The following is a 21,142-nucleotide window of genomic DNA, read 5'->3' as shown; positions in this document are numbered from 1 at the left end:
CTTGCCAAGAAGGTCTATGAGCATGATGCAACCTTGGCCTTGTGGGAGTTACAGAGGAAAGAGAGAAACTTAAAATTAAGACTGATTCCGGAGAATGAAAGTGACAACCTTGTGGAATATTTGACACGGGAGTTTGCGGATTGTTGGGACCTGGAGGAAGACGATTTCAAAATTACAACTGCCTTTAGACTGGGCAAAAAGCAAGATAGAAAGACACCAAGAGATTGTTTGATCACACTCAGATCTAAGGAGGAAAGAGATAAAATTTTAGGACTACACTTTGGAAAAGCCCTGCAAATTGGAAATTCAGCTGTACAGATCTTTAAAGACATACCAAAATACATCTTGGACTTAAGAAACTTCTACAAGGATTTGGTTCTTTTGTTAAAGAAAAATCTTATCCGCTTCAGGTGGGAGTTCCCACAAGGACTGTCATTCGACTACAAGGCAAAGAAAGTGAAAATAAAGACAATTCAAGATAAAGACAAATTTTTGGCAAGATATCAGGAGGACTTACAGAAGGGGACTGTGGACGCACTTGCAGAACAGAGGAGAGCACTGGATATCCTGAATCTCTCGTTTGGACAAAAACCACCACCGTCAGAAGAAGAGCAACAACTTGGAGCTGTTGGAGGAGCCTTAAGAAAATAACAAGATGGCTCTGCAATTCCTTAGTTGGAATTGTAATGGACTGAATGGGCCTTTGAAGAGAAGACAAGTATTTCATATTTTGAACAGAGAACAATTGGATTTGATATGTTTACAAGAAACTCACATAACTAGAGCCCACAGGAGATTACTCACAAATAAAAGGTTAGGACAAGAATTTATTTCATCAGACAAAGTTAAGAAGAGAGGAGTGGTAATATATGTGAAGGAGAAATGGGCTCCAAAAATGATATTCAAAGATGAACAAGGGAGATATCTGGCTGTGGAGATACAAGTACAAGGAGAAAAACTTTTAGTTGTTGGAATTTATGCACCAAATGAAGGCAAATCTGACTTCTTTAAGAGACTTCATGAAACTTTGACGGACTATCTGGATTACAACATGATAATCATGGGAGACATGAATGGCGTGGTCTCCACTAATATGGACAAGGCACAAAGACTAACAGTCACTAAAGAAGGGAGACTCCCTAAGACTTTTTTCGAAATGACAGAAAACATGGACTTGATAGACATTTGGAGAACAAGGAACCCTCTGGAGAGAGAGGGAACCTTCTTCTCCCAAGCAATGATGACCTGGACCAGAATTGACCAAATCTGGGTTACTAGTGGATTGGCTCCAAAGATTAAGAAAGTGGAAATCTGCCCAAAAACCTGCTCCGACCATAACGCCGTGAAGATGGAGATGAAACTCACAATAACCGGTCAATTTAGATGGAGAATGAATGACACCCTCTTTCGAGATAAGGAGATTCTCACGAAGGCCCAAAAGACCCTAAAAGACTATTTTGAAATAAATTTGAGGACTGACGTGGAGAAAAGAGTGATCTGGGACGCAAGTAAAGCTGTTATGAGAGGATTTTTGATCCAACAAAATTCAGTAAAGAGGAAAAAACAAAATGAGAAAAAAGAGAAGATCTTGGAAATGATAAAGGAAGGAGAGAGGAAACTAAGAACAAAACCAAAGTCTCAGGACATTTTAAGAGAGATTAAGTTATATCAAACTCAATATATGGAATTGATGAACCAAGAGATTGAATGGAAGATAAAGCAAATGAAACAAAAGACTTTTGAATCAGCAAATAAATGTGGTAAACTTTTGGCATGGCAATTGAAGAAAAGGCAGAAACTAAATACAGTTACAAGCCTAGAGGTCGATGGAAAGAACATATCTAAATCTAATGAAATTAGAAATTGCTTTTTAAGTTATTTCAAAAAACTTTACACCCAAGGCCCGCAAAATGAAGAAGATATAGACAAATTCCTTGGAAGATATGGATTACAAAACATCTCTCAGCAAAGTAAGATGGACTTGAACCAGAGAATCTCAGAACAAGAGATAGAGGCTGCCATTCAGAATATGCAACTGGGCAAATCTCCGGGACCAGATGGACTGACTTCTAGATACTACAAATCGCTGAAGGAATGGTTGATTCAACCACTAAGAGAAGTTTGTAATGAGATTCTTGAGGGAAAAAGGGCACCTGAATCGTGGAAAGAGGCATATATTTCACTCATACCAAAGTCAGAGACTGAAAAGACTCAACTCAAGAACTACCGCCCGATATCACTCCTCAATGTGGATTACAAAATTTTTGCAGACATTTTGGCAAAAAGATTTAAAAGAGTTTTGATGGAGAAGATTCATAAAGACCAAGCAGGCTTTCTCCCTAAAAGACACCTAGCAGACAATGTAAGGAATGTAATAGACATTTTGGAAAAGCTGGAGGTGAATATAAACACTAAAGCAGTATTGATCTTTGTGGACGCGGAGAAAGCCTTTGATAATATCTCTTGGAGTTTTATGAGGAAGAATCTTTATGGGATGGGGGTAGGCCAGGGTTTTGAGAATGGTATGGCTGCAATATATTCCGAACAAAAAGCTAAGCTGATTGTAAATAATGTTGTGACTGAGGAACTTAAGATAGAAAAAGGAACTCGGCAGGGGTGCCCAATTTCCCCATTACTTTTCATTTCGGTTCTGGAGGTGTTGCTGAATATGATAAGAAATGACCAGCAGGTCAAAGGTGTGCAGGTCGGAGCTAAACATTACAAGTTAAGAGCGTATGCAGATGACCTAGTATTGACTTTGCAAGAGCCAAACACTAGTACGAAAAGGGTTTTAGAAATAATTCAACAATTTGGCCAGGTGGCTGGATTTAAGTTGAATAAGCAAAAAACTAAAGTCTTAGGGAAAAACCTAACAGATATGGAAAAGGAGAAATTTCAGGAGGAAACAGGTTTGACAGTGGTTAAGAAAGTCAAATACCTAGGGGTTTATTTAACACCTAAGAATGTCAATTTGTATAAGGACAATTATGAAAAATGTTGGTCAGAGATTAAAAAAGATCTAGAAATATGGTCAAATCTGAAACTGTCAATGTTAGGCCGAATTGCAGTAATTAAAATGAATGTATTGCCTAGAATGTTATTTTTGTTTCAGACCTTGCAGATTCTTGACAAGATGGAATGTTTTAAGAGGTGGCACAAAGACATTTCGAAATTTGTCTGGCAGGGCAAAAAGCCCCGAATTAAATTCAAAATACTGACTGACGCTAAAGAAAGAGGGGGTTTTGCCCTGCCGGACCTAAAATTGTACTATGAGGCAGCAGCGTTTTGCTGGCTGAAAGAATGGATGCTCCTCGAGAACACGGACATCTTGGATCTGGAAGGCTTCAATAATGCTTTTGGTTGGCATGCATATCTTTGGTATGACAAGGTTAACAGTACCTTTAAAAATCACATTGTTAGAAAAGCATTATTTAATGTTTGGATAAGATACAAAGACTTATTGGAAAATAAAACCCCTAGATGGGTGTCACCAGTGGAGGCTAAAGCAGTGAAGAAACTCAATATGGAGGTCGGATGGCCGAAGTATTGGGAAATTTTAGAACAGGATGGAGACAAGTTTAAACTACAAAGTCAGGAGAAATTGAAGCACAAAGTAGAAAATTGGTTTCAATATCGTCAAATAATGGAATTTTTAAAACAGGATAGGAAAATCGGTTTCCAAGTGGAGAAATCAAAACTAGAGACCGAATTGCTAGAACCCAATACTAAGAATTTATCTAGAATGTATAACTTGCTGTTGAAATGGAACACACAGGATGAAACAGTTAAATCTGCTATGATTAAGTGGGCGCAGGATGTTGGACACAACATTATGTCAGATGACTGGGAATGGTTATGGAACACCGGTATCAAATTTACGGCATGTAATGCCTTAAAGGAAAACATTATGAAAATGGTATACAGGTGGTACATGACCCCAGTCAAGCTGGCAAAAATCTACCATTTGCCTGATAATAAATGTTGGAAATGTAAAGAGACTGAAGGTACTTTTTATCACCTTTGGTGGACATGCCCGAAGATAAAGGCCTTCTGGGAAATGATCTATAATGAAATGAAAAAGGTACTTAAATGTACATTTTCTAAAAAACCAGAGGCCTTTCTCTTGGGCATTGTCGGCCAATTGGTGACAAAGAAAGATAGAAATTTCTTTATGTATGCCACAACAGCAGCAAGAATACTCATCGCAAAGTATTGGAAGACACAAGATTTACCTACTCTGGAAGAATGGCAGATGAAAGTGATGGACTATATGACACTGGCTGAGATGACAGGCAGAATCCGTGACCAACGCAAAGAGATGGTGGAAGAAGAATGGAAAAAATTTAAAAGCTATCTTAAGGTCTACTATAAACTTAACGAATGTTAAAATGTTGTGGTTGCTAGAAGTAACAGGGTACAGGGATACAAGGTTAGACAATAAAGGAGGACTAAGACGACAGAGATTAGAAAGTAACAACTGGGAGTTGCTAGTTCAAATATGGACACTGGGATGCAGAGAGGGGGGGTATGGGGAAGTCCAAGAAAAGAGGTTTATGAAAATATCTTTGAAATTATTTTGTATGTTTGTTTTGTTTTGTGTTTGTTTGTTTTTCTTAAAAATGCTGTAAAACCAATAAAAATTTATTAAAAAAAAAAAAGATCCTAGCTCACAGAGGATCACGCTAGCCAGCGGTCATTAAGTAAAAGTCTTTATTGAGTTACAGTTTCCATTCCCAAGCTGCTGCGTGCAACTCTACGTCTAATGGCTAGATCGGCGAAGCTCCGTCTGAGTCTCCGCCCCTTGTGCACCAACTTAATATCCTAGCCCTGCTCCACCTTTTCCTCCTGACTGCTCTCCTCTGGGTCCCTCTGCCCCCCGGGGTCTCTTCCTTCCGGGATTCTTCTGACGCCGACCCCCCGGAACTCCCTGTCTCCTTGCGCCGGGCTTTAGGACCTGGCTCCCTTTCCTGGCTGCCTACTGCGTCACTTTCCTGTGCATTTGAACTTGGCGCGCGCGCCCAACCTTCCACTTTCCGTCTGACCGTTTCTTCGCTCCCCGATGGAGGTGTGGCCACTCCTGACTCGTGCCCTCCCCCCTGTTGCGAGCTGCCAGCGCTTGATCTCTGGCGCTCCTCCTCTTCCCTGCTCTCTGGCTGTGACGCTGGTCCCGATTTCCAACTGCTCTCCTCTGAGTCCCCTCTGGCTCTATCTTCCTGGGGTGTCCCCCTAGGCTCCCCCCTTGCCCTGACCACTGGTGCTCCTTTCTGTGAATCTTCTGATTCACTGGAAAGACTCGGAGATCTCGGGTCGTCGTCATCACTCATCTTTTCTTCTGCCTCCTCCCCCTCGCTCTCTGTTTCCTCCCTTGCCCTTGCCTCTGCTCCTGAACCCCTGACAGTAGGCTTTGATTATCTTTTTTATTTTATTATTTATTTGTGTTGCATTCTTTGTGTGGCAGCTTACAAACATTGTAAAAGACTGTACCCAGTAAAATCACAGGTATTTTTTATTATTTTTAAAAGCCATGATTTGGAAAACAAAATACACAGGCCTATATTTTTCTGAAATGTGCAATTCCAGATCACTGGGCAAGTCTGCCTTGTAGCATGTGTCATCTCCGCGAAGTTCATTTCCCCCCTTTTGTTCTCTTTCCTTGTTAAATTTGCAAATAAAAAAATGAATTTTTTAAAAAAATCACTGGGCCATCCACCAGAATCGAAATATATGCTGGTTTAAGAATTTTACTGCTTGTAAACCATACTTGTAACTGCCATGGCATGCTCAGTTCTTGTTAGATGATAAACAAACCTTGGTGTTTGGGGTTCAGTTAAACAAAATAAGCCTCTGCGGTAGGCTCATGATAAAATACTGAAAAGTGGGCAAGGTTGAAAACTGTTGCTTTGGCTAGAGAAACCAAGGAAACCTGTTTATGTTATGCATGCTAAGCTGGAATAAGCCCCACTAAACCCCATGGCATTTTACTTCTGCGCAAGAAGTGTGCAAAGACCAGGCAACGTCAGTCTCATTTCATGGCTTCACTAATAAGAGACGTTGTTTGCTTTCATTTTTGCAGGCTCGCTCAGGTTGAGTAATCAAGCAGTGAGAAATCAACTGTTGTACATGCATGTGTCTGAGCTGCCTATTGCTCCCTCAGCTCCTTTCTCAAAATGATTCTATTGATTACTTGTTTTCATTACTTCTCTCTTCACTTCTCTTCTACAGTGACTTGTAAAATAAACTGGAATACTGTACATGTGTAATTGAATGGTTCTACTTGAAGCTGCCGCTGAGTCTTCTTCTGAAGCCATTTTAATTTTAATTTACATTATATTTTCCCTGATGGCCCAAAACATTTCAGGGTCTGGAGCATATCAGTTTTAAAGAGTGATGTCCTCACTTTCTAGGATTGCGGCTTGCAACAGAAACCTAATTCAATTTTCTTTGCTGAGGCATTCAGGTCTCCCTTTAGCAGAAAACTGTAAATGAGATGTTAGTCACTGAGACTGCAGTGCAAGGGAATAAGCCTCGTTGAATTAAGTGGGACTTGCTTCTGAATAGACATGTATATGAGTCTCCTGTTATTTACTCAGTCGCCACTCCCACTGAGCTTAGTCCTGAGTATTGAATTGCAGTGGTGCTCGGTAATGCATCAATACATCATCCAAAATCGGCTTGAAGTCCACATCATGATAGGGTTTCATAATATTTGACATGGCAATAGATCGTAATTCACGATGTGTTTGTGTGCTATGTAAAAAAAACGTGATGTGGGAAAATCCGTGAAGCCGGTTATTCCTTCTCTCATGCTTCCTGCTGCCCTATTGCTCTGTATTATAAAATAACAGTTATAAAAATACGTTTAAGTAAAAATGTATCAGTTTTAGACCCCCGAAGTGGTAGCCGTTGCCAGGACATTACAGTTGTACCTCGTCTCCCGAACACCTTGGGAGTCGAACGTTTCGGCTCCTGAACAATTGAAAACTGGAAGTGACCGTTCCGCTTTTCAAATGTTCTTTTGGAAGCCAAACGTCTGACGGGGCTTCCACGGCTTCCGATTGGCTGCAGGAGCTTTCTGCATCCAATCAGAAGCCGTGCTTTGGAAGTCAAGCGGCTTGACTTCCGAGGTACAACTGTACTCCGTTCGCCTCTACATAGTTACATCCTTATTTCAGACATTGTGATATGTTGGTGATACATTTAGCTGGTGATATATCGCGATATTGAAAACTGGGCATCACTCAGTCCTAGATTGTATCCTTTGTCAGTTTGCCAGTGGCATTATTTGTGTCCTGGGGAAAATGGGGCGACCTCATGACTGCCTACATGAGAGGCAGGATGAATTTGAAAATCAATTCCCGTGCCTTATTTTGGTCCATTCGTCATTTCTGCCTCATGGATCTCTTAATATTGGAGGAGCCCATGCCTGTGGGAAGCGAAGCATTTGGTGTTCCAAGAGATTTCTACATCCTTGTTAGGTTAAGCCTCAAGGTTCCACTCCATTCTCTTATCTTATCAATCTCCAGCTGTTGCATCCCTCTATGAACGCACCTTGTTAATCAGCTGGAAACTCAGCTGAGGCATATGAGCGCCATCTTTTTTAGGCTGTAAGGCAGCCAGTGTCGTATCCTTGGGGAAAGCCTAATTCTTGCCACAATGAAAAATGTACATAGACAAGATTTCAGCACTGGGGTTGTAGCCTGGGAATTCTGAAGTGCCTTCGGGATGTGTCTGAATGCCGTCTTGTAAATCTGCCATTTTGTTTAAAGCGATGTTCTGTTACTGTCATGTGTAGAAGCAAGGGAAATACATATTTAGCCTGTGCTTTTCTTGTCTCGGTGTTTGTCTGTTATTGAGGGAAGTTTAAATACATTTTGCAATTGCACTCCATTACCCTGACCCCTTAGAGCCTAGGCAACGCAATTGCTGTGCTACCATTTGACAGGTATTTTGATTGACTTGTTTGTTATTAAAACTAAATAGTGAATTTTGAAAGCATTTCAGGCAGTTTATTTCATGTGTAATTTAAAGCTACCTTTAATGGGAAATGTAAAGCCAGCTTCAGAGATGTTTTTAAAACTGGCAAGGTCAGATGCTCTATCCTTGATTAAAATGTGTGTATTAGAGACAGGGCAACCTACTGCTATCATGTTTCACCATGAAGTCAAGGTTGCGCTCGTCACTGCTGCTCTGAAACATGTGAAGCACTTAAAATAAGAGTAGTATTTTGGAGGGATAGAATAATGTGTAATGCTTGGCTTTTGCTTTCTTATTTCTACCCTGCTTGTCTGATTTAAGGAAGTAGAATGTAGTGTAACTAACTAAATTCTATCATTTCCTTCCTAGTCTCCAGAGGGTGCTGAAGGCAAGGATGCCGCGAAACTAACAAAACAAGAGGCAAGTGTAACTCCTTCCTTCGTTTCTCAACCATTCTTTATATATTGGTGACTTTATAAGACAAAACACTAGCGAGACAGTAGAGTTAGCTCACATGTGGCCAAAGTGCAACTTATCTGCTAGTTCATGCAACTATCTGTGAGGGGTGAGTCAGGCCTGAAATAGTTTGTGTGCTGTGTCATTCATATTCAAAGTTAACAGTACAACGACTAACTCATATTCTGGGTCAATGAACAAAACACACACACCTGTGACCCGATAATTTACACAAGTTAAAACAAATTTGCTTGCTGGGTGCAATTTTCTCCTGGATTTAAGAGAGCGACAGGAAACTGCAGACCTTCAAAACGTCATCTCCTGTTCTTCTGCATAGATTCCTCGATTCTGAAATACTATACTACAAGCACTGGCTGAATATATTTTCACTATGTCAGGTTCCTATTGGAAGACCGGACAAATGCTAGAACATTAGCAGTGGCCAAGTTTTTATCTGTGGTTGCTAGAACCAATGATCCCTATATTCTGAACAAAATGCTTGTTTAACCTGGAGGTAGGGTGTATGAATTGTGTGTTGCTTTGTAACGATTGGTTGGGTCTCTGGACCGTAATAAAGGTTGATGATACTGATGAATATATTTTCAGCAATAAGAGCCATAAGAAAATAGAGAAATTAAACATTAAGATTGTGTGTGTGTGTGTGTATTGCTTGCTTTCAGATGGCAGCTGGCTGGTCTAGCTCCATCAGAGAGCACTCCCTTTGCATGCATGTTCAATCACTGGCATCTTCAGTTATCCCTGGTCTGAAACTCTGCAGAGCCTGTGACAGCCAGTGAAAATCTTGATATGGCAAAATCTGTTTTCTGGCCACATCAGAAAAGCTATTACAGAAAGTTCATTTACACAGAAGATATCGAAAAAGCCATGGTTCTATCCTGTCTGTCATGACTTTATTATTAATATATAACGAGGAAGAAGAAGGACCCAGATACAACAGCAGATTATGGAAGTTTGTGGGACTCTTAATAGCTAAAAGAGACTTGATGTGGAAGATCAGTAACCAGCATCTTGGAAATTCTGTGTGCCACTGGGGTGTGGGTTTGTTTAGAGAAACCTGGTCCTGTTATTCCTTGTAGGGTACTTGCAGCCATGATAATAGACTGAACCAAGCTCTAATTATTTATTATTACACCAATTTTCTCACTAGCATGGCACAAATTGTGGCTGCATGGAATATACAACCTCAGCTGAGAGTCGTACTGTTTATTATGGATTATATATCATTGAAACGTTGTCTGAATGCCTTGGGAAGTCTTGGCTTTAAAAACAGCTTATAAATGATGATGATGATGATGATGATGATATCACTAGGCAGTATAATGTGCTGCTGTTTAAATTCTGTAAGTTACCACTTCTGTCTCCTAAATCTGAGAATATGTACAAAGGCACTGTTGAGTTGGAAGACTTAACTCTGAGGGCATGTCTGCTCTACAAGTGAACTCGCTTCCATCTGGCACTGCTTTTGTTCACTTCACTGGTCTGCTGCTGAGGCAGCCTGGATGCCCTGGTCTGCTCCTTACGACTGGGATAGTCTCCAGCTTTGGGATCTCTTTGGGGAGCAGCTTGAAGCAGCTTCTGCTGCCAGTCATAATCTTAAGGTTGTTTTTTGACAGCAGTCGCCTTATTTTGCATTTCTCTTACTCTTTAAAAACATTTTCTTCCTGGGAAGCACAGCTGATAGACTTGCGCAAATCAGACAGGTAGGTAGAAAACAGCAGCATGGTGAGAGTTTATCATTGTTCCTGTTTCTATAAGCCTGGAACTTACGCAGGGGCTACGTTCTGGGGATTGCATCTAAAGTCAAAATAATGCATAGTTAAAACACATTGGGTGCAAGTGAGATTGCCAAAGACTTTTTTCCCAGATGCCCATCCCCGTTTTTATTTTTTTGCCAAGCACATAAAGCTGAATGCACGCAAGTTAAACACACATAAATTTCAGGCACACTGTATACAGTTCCATGTAGACTGTATTTATCAGGTAGGGGCCATAGTTCAGTGGCAGAGCATCTGCTTTGCATGCAGAAGGTTCCAGGTTCGATCCTCAACATCTCCACTTGGGGATGGGAATGTCCCCTCTGAAATCCTGGAGAGTTGCTGCCAGTCAGTGAGGACAGTACGGAATAGATAGATCAATAGTTTGACAGCTTCCTACACACAACTTTTTGCAGAATTGTGCAACCTTAACGCCTATACATGGGTCCATTTAGTGCCAGTGTAGATGATAGCAGGTGGGTGCAGGATATGTTTGTATAAGAGATGACACAGTGTGACCTAAGTAGCCAACAAAAACCCCCTACTTTTAGCACTTACACTCATTTAAAAGCAATCAATGCATTTAGCTAGTCTCCAAACTGCAAGCATTTTCGCTAACATTTGATTTACTTACGCACAGTAAGGGAATGCTTTTCCTGATCGGATCAATGTATGAATGTCCTTATTTTCAAAAAGTTGCCAATCTGAAAGAACAAATTTTATTTACAAAACCAAGTGCCTGGGATAATTAACAATGAATTGCTTCTCTTCTGAAGCACTTTTAATGTTCTCTAGAGGGCATATTTGAACTTAAAAAACCTGAATGTTAATTGTGGAAATGAGAAATGTAAAAATTTGTGAAGCATGTGAGGGTAATTGGCTGGAGGCAAAGTTGTGTTGTGCAGTTGTTGTTGTTTTTTTAAGATGACTGTGTGGAAGAAAATATTTTTTTTCGAAACAAGAGTAAAAGGCTAACCATAGGTGCTGAATGAAATGGTCATTTTTTGGAAAAATGGAAAGTTACTTCAGCCTGACACTGGTGTGATAAAGTAGAATAATTCTCTTCGTTACTCTGACCTGGAGCTCAGTGCGCTGCGCAGGCTTATTTATGTCATGTGAAGAAATTTGGTTCTGGAGCTGAAAATTTATGGTCTGTGTGTGCTAAAAGGTGCCCTTCCGCAAGGCGAAGAAGGCCTCTTCAGTTTGCAGCAGCAGCTTTCCTGACTTAGTGCAAGATACTTGTGCGAGGAAAGCAAACTTTCTCAACCTCTTGAACGATATTCTTCTAGCTCTTGCACAGTAGTTCACAAACATCAGACTTGGCCAGAATTTCTTCTCCACATGCTCCTCCAGGTGCAACTCCATGTGTGCAACCATGTATGAGACTACTAGATTGAGATGCATGCATTTAGGAAAGAAAATGTGTTTTTCACACCAGTCCTGTGCTCATATCACATAATTGCTGCTTTCCCAGTGGAATGTCCAGTGCATGCCCATGCCTGGAAGGGGGAAGAGAAAATCCTCAACTAGAAAACACAAACATGGTACAAAAGCTACAGGCATGCCTCAGGTGGCACACCAAATACTAATATTATAGTGTTCTCCCTTTCCTGTTTCCTAAGGTGTGGTCAGCCCTGTCAGTTCCGACAGTGCTACACAGAGCAGGGGATGCTTGCACCGAGATTGTCATCTGCTTATAGCATAGGAACAGATGGCTAGCACTGTGAAGAGCTACCCCTGAAGGGTTATCTCTTAGGTGGCGCAGGAGTACTGTGTATGTCCCCTCCCCAGATGAATGTGACTTTCTCCCTCCTACTCAACCATGCCTGGCAGTTTCTCAAGCTTCCAATAGGCTTTCCATGGGTGGGACCGTGTCCCCATTCATGGTTCATTTTTGTTAGATCAGAAAAACAGCAGAATGTGCTGGTGGTGCCTGTGTACCATAGGACCACAGCTGGCCTTCACCTGAAGACATGCCTTTTGCCATGGACTTTTTCTTGAAGGAGAGCTCAGTTGATGGGTTTGCTTTCTACAGCTGGACTTGGTGATATCTTAATAACCTTGGGTTGTTTCAGTAGTAGATAGGTAGCCGTGTTGGTCTGCCATAGTCAAAATAAAAAAATTCCTTCCAGTAGCACCTTAAAGACCAACTAAGTTAGTTCTAACTTAGTTAACTAAGTTAGAACTAACTTAGTTGGTCTTTAAGGTGCTACTGGAAGGAATTTTTTTATTTTGACTTGGGTTGTTTGCATCTTTGCCCCCTGTTTTTATTATTTTAGTATTTTATTGGAGTGTTTTTGATATCATTGTTTCATGCCGAACTTTATATTATTGTTCATTGCCTTGCAATAAGTTCTCTAAAAGTGTTAATTAAAATAAACAAATAGTACATTGTTGTTTTAAGTTTGGCCTGACTTACGTCACAGAGAAAAGCAAAAGTACTTCCGATTCAAAATTCCTCTAAATGAATGTGTGGCTTGATGCTTCACTCGCCAATCCATGAAGCCACAAATTCCCCTTAAAAATCATGGTTGTACTTTTCTCAGATTTTCCGCACAACTCTACCAGGTATTTACAAGTTACGACTTTTCAAGATCCTCTCCCACCAGATTCCAGTTTACAAAAGGAGCAGTAAATTAAAGATTCCGTGTCAGCACTGATCATAGTATCAAATTTCAATCATTAGCATCAAGACTCTTTAGATTCCGTTGCAAAAGAATCCAAATTCCACATCAAGAAAGTCTAGTTTACTAGGTGTGCATTATTTATTCCCCAGTGTTTGGGTGCTCAAAGAATACGGCATTATTATTTTTAGAAAGCTCCAAAGACCACCAAGTCCCTCTTACTTGGGCCTTGGGAATGGGGGTTTCAGATTTTGTTTGTTCATAATGTGCCTTGGAGCACAGTCCCAGAAATAATTTCCACTGATCTTGCCACAAGAGGTTTTCACAAAGACTCTCCTCCCTGGAAGAGAGGGGAGTGGTTGTGGGCGGGAGCCCGAGCACCGCCCCTAGCAGGGGGCATTAGCCCCCTGCCTCCTCCTCTCACCTGGCTGGCACCCACGCCCCTTCGGCAGGCATCCAACCAGGTGCCTTCGAGGGGGCGTGTTCAGCAGCCTTTTGCGGCGGCGCCAGCCTCTCCTCGGCCTCATTCTTCTCCGTCCTCTCGTCGCGAGTCAACAGGACCATCATCTCAGCTGCAGGAGCACAGCTGCCTTGGAGCACAGTCCCAGAAATAATTTCCACTGATCTTGCCACAAGAGGTTTCCACAACCGTAGAGAAACAAACAGGAAGATAAGATTTCAAAACGTAGTAAGGAAATAAGCTGAGCAAGTACATCGCGTACATGTAAAACAATAATCCCTCAGGATGCAAAGACCTTTGCATTTGGTAATAAAGACTTCTGTTGTCTTTCAGGTACATTTTATTTTGTTGGCAAATGAGTGACAGATTTTTGCCTTGTGTGGATGTGAACTGCTGCAAATCTACAAAGATATTTTCTTTCCTTTTTATAGCCAACAAGACGATCTGCAAGATTGTCAGCTGTAAGTATTTATAAGAGCTTGTTTGTGTAGATAGGAAGCCACGTTCTTTCTCATGCCACCCTTGACAAGGTGGCACTGGCCATGCCGTGTGGCGAGTGGTAAGCCAATGTTACCTAGATTTTGTGTTTTAATCCTTGAATGTAAATCAGGCCTCTGGAACGATCAAACTTTCCTGAGCAGCAAGAAGCCCTGGGACAGCTACGAAGGGTTTTGTTCCCTTTGGTCTGAGCACAAGATCTGTAGCATTTTTATAATAACTTATTTTACCTACAAATATGCACATAGAGCATATTGGAAGGAACAGATCTTCCAGCATTGGCTATCAGCACTCCTGATCCTGCTTTAGATACTCAGCCAAGCTCTTGCAGCCTCTCTCCCCTAAGGCAAGTAGTAGAACTAGCTCCACTATTTGTGGCCCCCTTCCTCTGGATGAAATGTGTCACTTTCCAAAGTCTGTAAAGGATATCTGGAGTGCACCCCCAGTCATTAAAGAATATTAAACTCCAGTTGTTGAAGTTTCTGAGATTTATAGCAGGCACAAGGCACCTGTGGCTTTCGAGATGTTGTTCGACTCCAGTTCCCATCATCCTTGACCGTCGGCGATGTCAGCTGGGGCTGATTGGAACTTGAGTCCATCAACATATGGGGGACCACAGGCTCCCCAGCCCTGATTCACAGGAATCTGAATAACCAAACTCACATGTTGTATTGGTTGGCTGGCTCCTTATAACCTTTCCAGAAAAGAAATGTGTGGTCATTTTGTGTGTGTGAGAGGAGAGAGAAATGCAACCCTTTTTGGAGATGACGGGAAACTGTTTCTCACAGTACATCTATAACCTGCAGAGAACCAGACTTTCAGACATTTTGATAAGATATAGAAGGTAATTTTGACTGAAGCCTATCTGTAGAAATGGCCTCTGGCTTCTTCGATGTCACATGTTAAGAAGTGGGGGAAGGGGAAAGACTAAGAAATAATTGGTAGCAACTGTGCTAATGCTTGGATTGTCTGAAATTATTTCCTAGAAACCAGCTCCACCAAAACCTGAGCCTAAGCCAAGAAAAACCACTAAGGTAAAAATTGATTTTAACAGTGGTTTGTTTTTTGTTTTACTCTGCCTACTGGGCGCTTTCTCTGTACAGCTATATTATCTTGTTCAGTCTACCCAACATGAATAGAGGGTTATAACTGTTAAGAGTTAATGAAATCATTACATCTTAAAGTAATTAAAATTAATGTAGGATTAACATAAGAAAAGGCAGCAACTGCGGGTCAATTCTGTGAAACTTTTGCAACAGTAAACAACCTGAGTTGTAGGCTCACAGCCTGGGATAGTTGTCACATAATGTATTGTTATATGCCCAGATACTAACAACATTCAGAGGTGAGCCATCTTGAGTCCTGGTTCCGAGGAAAAGGCAGGAGACAAATTGAAAGAATGAATAAATTACCTGGTTATAGTACATGGTTAAGGGTTTTCTTGCTATGGCCAAATCTGGGACAGGTTGCCTCCCCTTCCAGCAGGCTCTGATAAATGTTCTTTGCAAGTTTTGACCTTGCCTTCTAGAAAAGGAATTGATCATTTCTTGCAAGCTCCACTCTCCACTGACCTTAAGAACACTTACAGGAAGTCCAGTGTTCCAATCTCCACAAATCCAATGCAAGTCATTGAGGTCCTCCAGCTAGAGGCATGAGTGCTCAGTGAGTTAGAGAGGTTGCTGGTTCGATCCCCATATGGGACAGCTGCCTATTTCTGCATTGCGAGGGGTTAGACTAGATGTTCCTCGGGGTCCCTTCCAACTCTACAATTCTGTGATTCCATGAGAGACCAGGTGCCTGTGCAATGTGCCAAGAGAGCCTCCAGTGATTTATTTCTGATGGGTTTTTGCAGAGCGCTCGCAGTTGCTGGGGAGCTTTCTCGGTTCTATAATGAATCCATCTCCCTCCGTTTGATCTTGTTTTCTAGAAGGAACCCGGAGCAAAGGCCAGCAAAGGTGCTAAGGGGAAGAAGGATGAAAAGCAGGAAGCGGCAAAGGAAGGTACTGCACCGTCTGAAAATGGTGAAAGTAACACTGAAGAGGTACTTTGCGCGCAGAACTCCTGCCGATTCACTCAGTTGTGTTTTGTAATTCGGTTTTTCCAGCCATTGCAAGCATGTTCATAATATTTCTTTTTATTGCCCCGTGATGTTATTACAGATCCGCATCTCTCGCTCCACTGTTAGTGTTTCAGCATCCAGAGGTGCCCCACCCAGAACACTGTCAGTAAAAGGGCAGATTGAAACAGTGAAAGTTCAGGGTACGGTAGAGCAATCTGCATGTGTGCAGTGAATAGAGGCAGATAGTAGTGTGGTGCTTTTCATTGTGAACAATTGAAGCTGGCAGGTAAGGCTTCTCTGGCTTTTGAAAATCAGGAACCAATGAATGTAAGTTTATAGATGTCCTGTCTATATCAATGCAGTGTTTAAAAGTCCGGAACTGGGCTGTACAAATACTGCAAAAGGAAAGATTGCATATTGGTTGTGCTGCTTTTTTAAAAAAAGAGACTTACATGTAGTGGTCAGTTACCAAAACCTTCTTTTCCCTTTCCTTTTTTTGCAGGTACAGAGAACTGAATCACTAGATGACAAGTGCGTGTGAACTGACATGAACATTTGAGGATGATTTTATGTACCTCTAGACAACTTTTAAAAGATATTTTTATCAAGTATTTTGTAAATGCTAATTTTTTAGGACTTAAAATAAGTTGACAAACTGTATATGAACATTTCCCTCCTTCCATACCCACGCTTCTAGAAATCCCCAATGTTGCCAAGTTTTTAAAAAGTATCAGCTTAACATTGGGGGAGGGGAAAAAGTGTTTGTAATGTTGGACCAGCATTCCATATTCTCGCTTTTCAGAAATGTACGTCTTGTGCATATGGTGATGTTTTTACCGTGGGTGTTTGGGTTTTTCTTGCGGTTTTTTCTAGAGCAATAATCCGTGGTGTTTTTGTACTTAAGGTTTATGCGATTTTAATGAAACATGTACAGATAATGGCCACCTGCTGACTCTTTTGGATTCTTTTCATTTGTTGACAATAACGACGTCTCCTTGCCAGCAAATATAACTCCCCAATATTTTCACTAAATCTGAGATATGCTGCCTTATAGATAACTTCGCTCTGGCTGGGAGGATACTAAGCACACTTATTTAGAAGATATGTCCCATTGATTTCACAACTTAATAATTTGGCAATACAGTTCATTGTTTAGAACCAGAGGATTTAAAATACAAAATAATTCCAACTAAGTGGGTTTTGGTGAAAGCCAAAGCGCCGTGCGATCTCCATGGAGCACTCATAATACATGCAGATCTGTGCAAAAAGATATTTAAAGATTCACATACGCAGACTTGCACGGCTTTTGCCGTAAGTAGCCAACCAGCCATACATTGTAGGCTGCCAGGCCTTTCAGAAGCCGTGTCTGCATATGCAAAACCAGAAAGCTTCTTGAGCCCTGGTGGGCTGCCATACATGGCTGGCTGGGTGCAAGGTCTGACATTATAGCACAAGGTCTAAAATGCCCAGCCAGACATGGCCAAACTTGGCCCTCCAGATGTTTTGGGACTACAGCTCCCATCATCCCTAGCTAACAGGACCAGTGGTCAAGGATGATGGGAATTGTAGTCCGAAAAACATATGGAGGGCCAAGTTTGGCCATGCCTGCGAGGGGTCTTTTTCCAGCATTTTTGTTTCCTGCTTCAACGTAAATAGCACTGTAACAGCAGAAGCTGAGCTTTGGAAACTCAATTTCTTTATCGCTTACGAGATGCAGCTTTGATTTCACATCTCCTCTTAACTAAACCCCAGTTCCATGTAAACACTGGAGATTATGCCACTGTAATTTCTGTTATGTTCCTGCTTTTAATCTCTTATTTGGCATTTCCACCTGCTTTATTGGAGGAATGGTGGTCAATGGAGGTTAAACAACATCATGTGGTACCTGGTAGAGTGGATGAAGCTGGAATATATTAAAAGGTCTGGGGTTGTAACGGTGGTGTTAAACAAGCTGAATGATTTCTAGTGCCCATGCTAACACTGCTTTGGTCCATTATAAGCATCTGGTCATCTCCCCCCTCTATTTTTCTCCTTTTTTTTTTTTTTTGCCTGGAACTTGAATATTTCTATTGTTTGCAGAGTGGGAAGGGAAAATATTTCTTGTCTTTTCATAACATTTATTTTCATTGCTGTGCTGGTGGCCATAATGTCTAGGAATATATGCATGTTTCAGTCAATAAATGAAGTAATTATCACCTAACCCCTAGTGTCTTTATTTAGGACTGGGCAAAAATGGTGCCACCTGCAGTAGCCTCCTACTTTGAAAAATATCATTTCATTTCAGTTGGTTTAGCTCCTCTATTATACACACACATTACAGAAATGGAGGGAGACAACACCTAACAAGTGCATCTTGTGTTGATGTATAAGAATAAAGTGACATACAAAAGCTTCAGAACATGTTTATATGCAAATGCATTATTATATTTTCATTAATCCTCACCAGATCATAGTGCATTGGATTGGTTTTTAAACAAAACCCAGCTGTTTCCTTTAATAGAGAATGTCCTACCTAAGCATACACAATTGCCCTATGATTTGCTTCCTGCCGTGAAGCTCTATCGACTTAGTTATTTAGCTGCTCTCACCAGAGTTTGAATCTCTTAACACACGCACACTAATGAATTTCTTTGCAACATCCCTTTGATGTAGGAAGGTATTATTATCTTCCATCTTACAGATAGGTAATTAAGACACAAGAGATTTATTGCCCAGCCCTTAATGCTGTTCTACCGACTGAAAATGGAGTGAGCAGAGATTGCCTTGACCAAGAGTTTGGGAAGGTATTCATGTGCTGGACAAATTAGGAATTAAATCTAGTCAGAAATCATAGCCTTCTAACCTTTTTGTGTCTCTGCTTTAATTTAGCTTAGAGCAGGTATGTTCCAAACGGGTTATTTTCCCCCCAGCAAGTCCATCTGGATTGCAGGAACCAAATGCTTCAGCTGTGAAACGCTAACTTAAAAGTGCCTGGTGCCTTAAGAGTGCATTCAGTTTGAAATAATATGTAAACCTCATTTAAAGTACTTCCTTTCCTGGAAATGCTATCTTGCCTTGAAGAGAATATGTAGGAGGCAAGGTCAAAGGGAAAGTGATAGGCTGTAGTCTGCATGGGTGAATATGTTCTCATCCATGCTTTTCTGCAAAACTTTGCAGTCCCCATTTATGTTATGTCTGTTATAGCTTCTTCCCTAGATCAACATGATATATTGCTGTTACATAGATTTGTGGTGTGACCACACTTGAAAAACTACAGTTCTGGTCACCACATCTCAGAAAAAGCTATTGCAGAGCTGAAAAATATACAGAGAAGAGCAAGCGAAATTGTGGCTAAAGTGGCTAAAGTGAACTTTCACTATATGGAAAGATTACAACAATTTTGGCTTTTTAGTTTGGAAAAGATACAGGGACGTTTTTCTCCCTTGGTATTAAAACCGAAGGTCATCCAGTGAAGCCAGATATTGGAAGATTCAGGGAAGACAAAAGGAAATATTTATTTACACAAATCTTTCTTTAAACTATGTAATTTGCTACCACAAAACGCAGTAATGACTACCAACTTGGATGGCTTTTAAACCATTAAACTTTATTTTGTTTTACACTGTTTAGGTCACTGCAACTTGAGAAGCAGCTCTTGGTGTTTACAGAATATTTAATTAAAGGATTTATACCGTTAGCAATACTTTCAGACAATTTAACAAAAGCAAGATATAATACCGAAGTAAAAATAAAGCATAGTTTATATGTTAAAATAGCACGCAGTGACGAAAAGATGGTGCAGCTGGTGTCAGACAAACATGTTTCGAAAGGGAATTTGATAGAATGAGCACCACAACTAACAAGGCCTTCTCCGGGTGCCACCCACCTGATTTCACTAGTAAGGTGAAGAAACCTCCCTCTCTAAAGTGGAAAAACATTGTCCATGGGACCATAGTACCTAAATAGTGCTGGGAGAAATGAGGAAGAGGATGGGAGCTACCGGTAACCCCAAAGATAAACTGGAGAACCCAGACCTTGGGATTAGGCTCTTAAGAGCGCTAACTCAACACAACCTAGTAAGAGATGCCTTCCTGAAAGTGTCAGTACCCTCCAGGAGCCTCTAATGAATAGCATACAATCAAATATAACTGCATGAGTGCTAGTTAGTGCATGAAGGGATTAAGACTACAGAGCTGGATTCCTAGACTCAACTAGGTCACGCCCCCCTTCTCCAATGAGAGAGAAAGGAAAGCCTTCCCTTCCTGTTCCTTCTCTCTCTACGTCATGTAACTGACCAAGGAATACTTGCCTAAGCAAGCGCTAAGCTTTGAACATGTGTTTGAAGCTATGTCTCTGTATTTTTGACCCAGAAACGTATTCTGCCTGTATTCTCCTTTGCTGCTGCTTCGAGAAATGCATGAATTTGACCTTTGGAACACTTTGTAAGTAAAGCATTTAAAACTTATTTAGCAGTGTGTGGGCTGTTCATTGCAAGAGGGGTAGAAATAGGAGCACTGTTTCCAAGCAGACTAAATGGGATAAAAGAGTCTAACAACCTATAGTCCCAGTTTAAACTCACAAAAGTTTAGCAGCGGTAAACTCTGCTACTGCCCCATGTTTTGAATCGAGGCACCCAACCGATGCATTGATTATATTATTCACCCCACACACGTGGGTCGCAGGGATTCATATTTTTCCTTCCAAAGATAACAAATCCAATATATTTGAATTGAAACGAGGTGTAAATTGTACTTGGAGCAGACTCGTTTAAATTAAAGGGGTTTTAGTTAATCACGAGCATCCAAAGTCCTACTAATCCACACCGGATTCAATCCATTGTGAGTAAGGAAACATTTTTGGTATCAGCTTTTCAAACAAATAAGTTTTAGTGGCTGTGTTTCAATGTACTATGAAACAATGATACTATGTGTAAGGGACAGAGCTGGAAATTGTCAGTGCTTTTTCTGGGAGTAGTTTACATTCAGCATCTTAAAAAGTAGAGACATCACCTTACCAACAAAGGTCCGTATAGTTAAATCCATGGTTTTCCCAGTAGTGATGTATGGAAGTGAGAGCTGGACCATAAAGAAGGCTGATCACCGAAGAATTGATGCTTTTGAATTATGGTGCTGGAGGAGACTCTTGAGAGTCCCATGGACTGCAAGAGGATCAAACCTCTCCATTCTTAAGGAAATTAGCCCTGAGTGCTCACTGGAAGGGCAGATTGTGAAGCTGAGGTTCCAATACTTTGGCCACCTCATGAGAAGAGAAGACTCCCTGGAAAAGACCCTGATGTTGGGAAAGACGGAGGGCACAA

The 21,142-nt window shown here is 41.0% G+C and overlaps 1 protein-coding gene across 5 annotated transcripts in view; it reads left to right on the top strand.

The window, feature by feature from the left end:
* Nucleotides 1-18,046, top strand: part of HMGN3 (high mobility group nucleosomal binding domain 3) — a 34,067-nt gene extending 16,021 nt beyond the window's left edge. For 2 of the 5 annotated variants that reach the window (XM_081187389.1, XM_081187388.1), the window contains exons 2-6: nt 8,344-8,394; nt 13,721-13,750; nt 14,774-14,821; nt 15,715-15,828; nt 15,947-18,046. In XM_081187389.1, the coding sequence (XP_081043515.1) occupies nt 8,344-8,394; nt 13,721-13,750; nt 14,774-14,821; nt 15,715-15,828; nt 15,947-16,078 (375 nt within the window). In that variant the 3' untranslated portion in view covers nt 16,079-18,046. The remainder of the gene's footprint in view (nt 1-8,343; nt 8,395-13,720; nt 13,751-14,773; nt 14,822-15,714; nt 15,829-15,946) is intronic. The other 3 variants (XM_081187390.1, XM_081187392.1, XM_081187391.1) reach the window with 3 other exon arrangements.
* Nucleotides 18,047-21,142: the final 3,096 nt, after the last annotated feature.

The sequence above is a fragment of the Podarcis bocagei genome, assembly GCF_964188305.1.
Source record: "Podarcis bocagei genome assembly, chromosome: 3".
Taxonomy (NCBI): Eukaryota; Metazoa; Chordata; class Lepidosauria; order Squamata; family Lacertidae; genus Podarcis; species Podarcis bocagei.
Note: the sequence above shows the minus strand (reverse complement) of the source record. Positions and strands in the feature narration are given on the sequence as shown.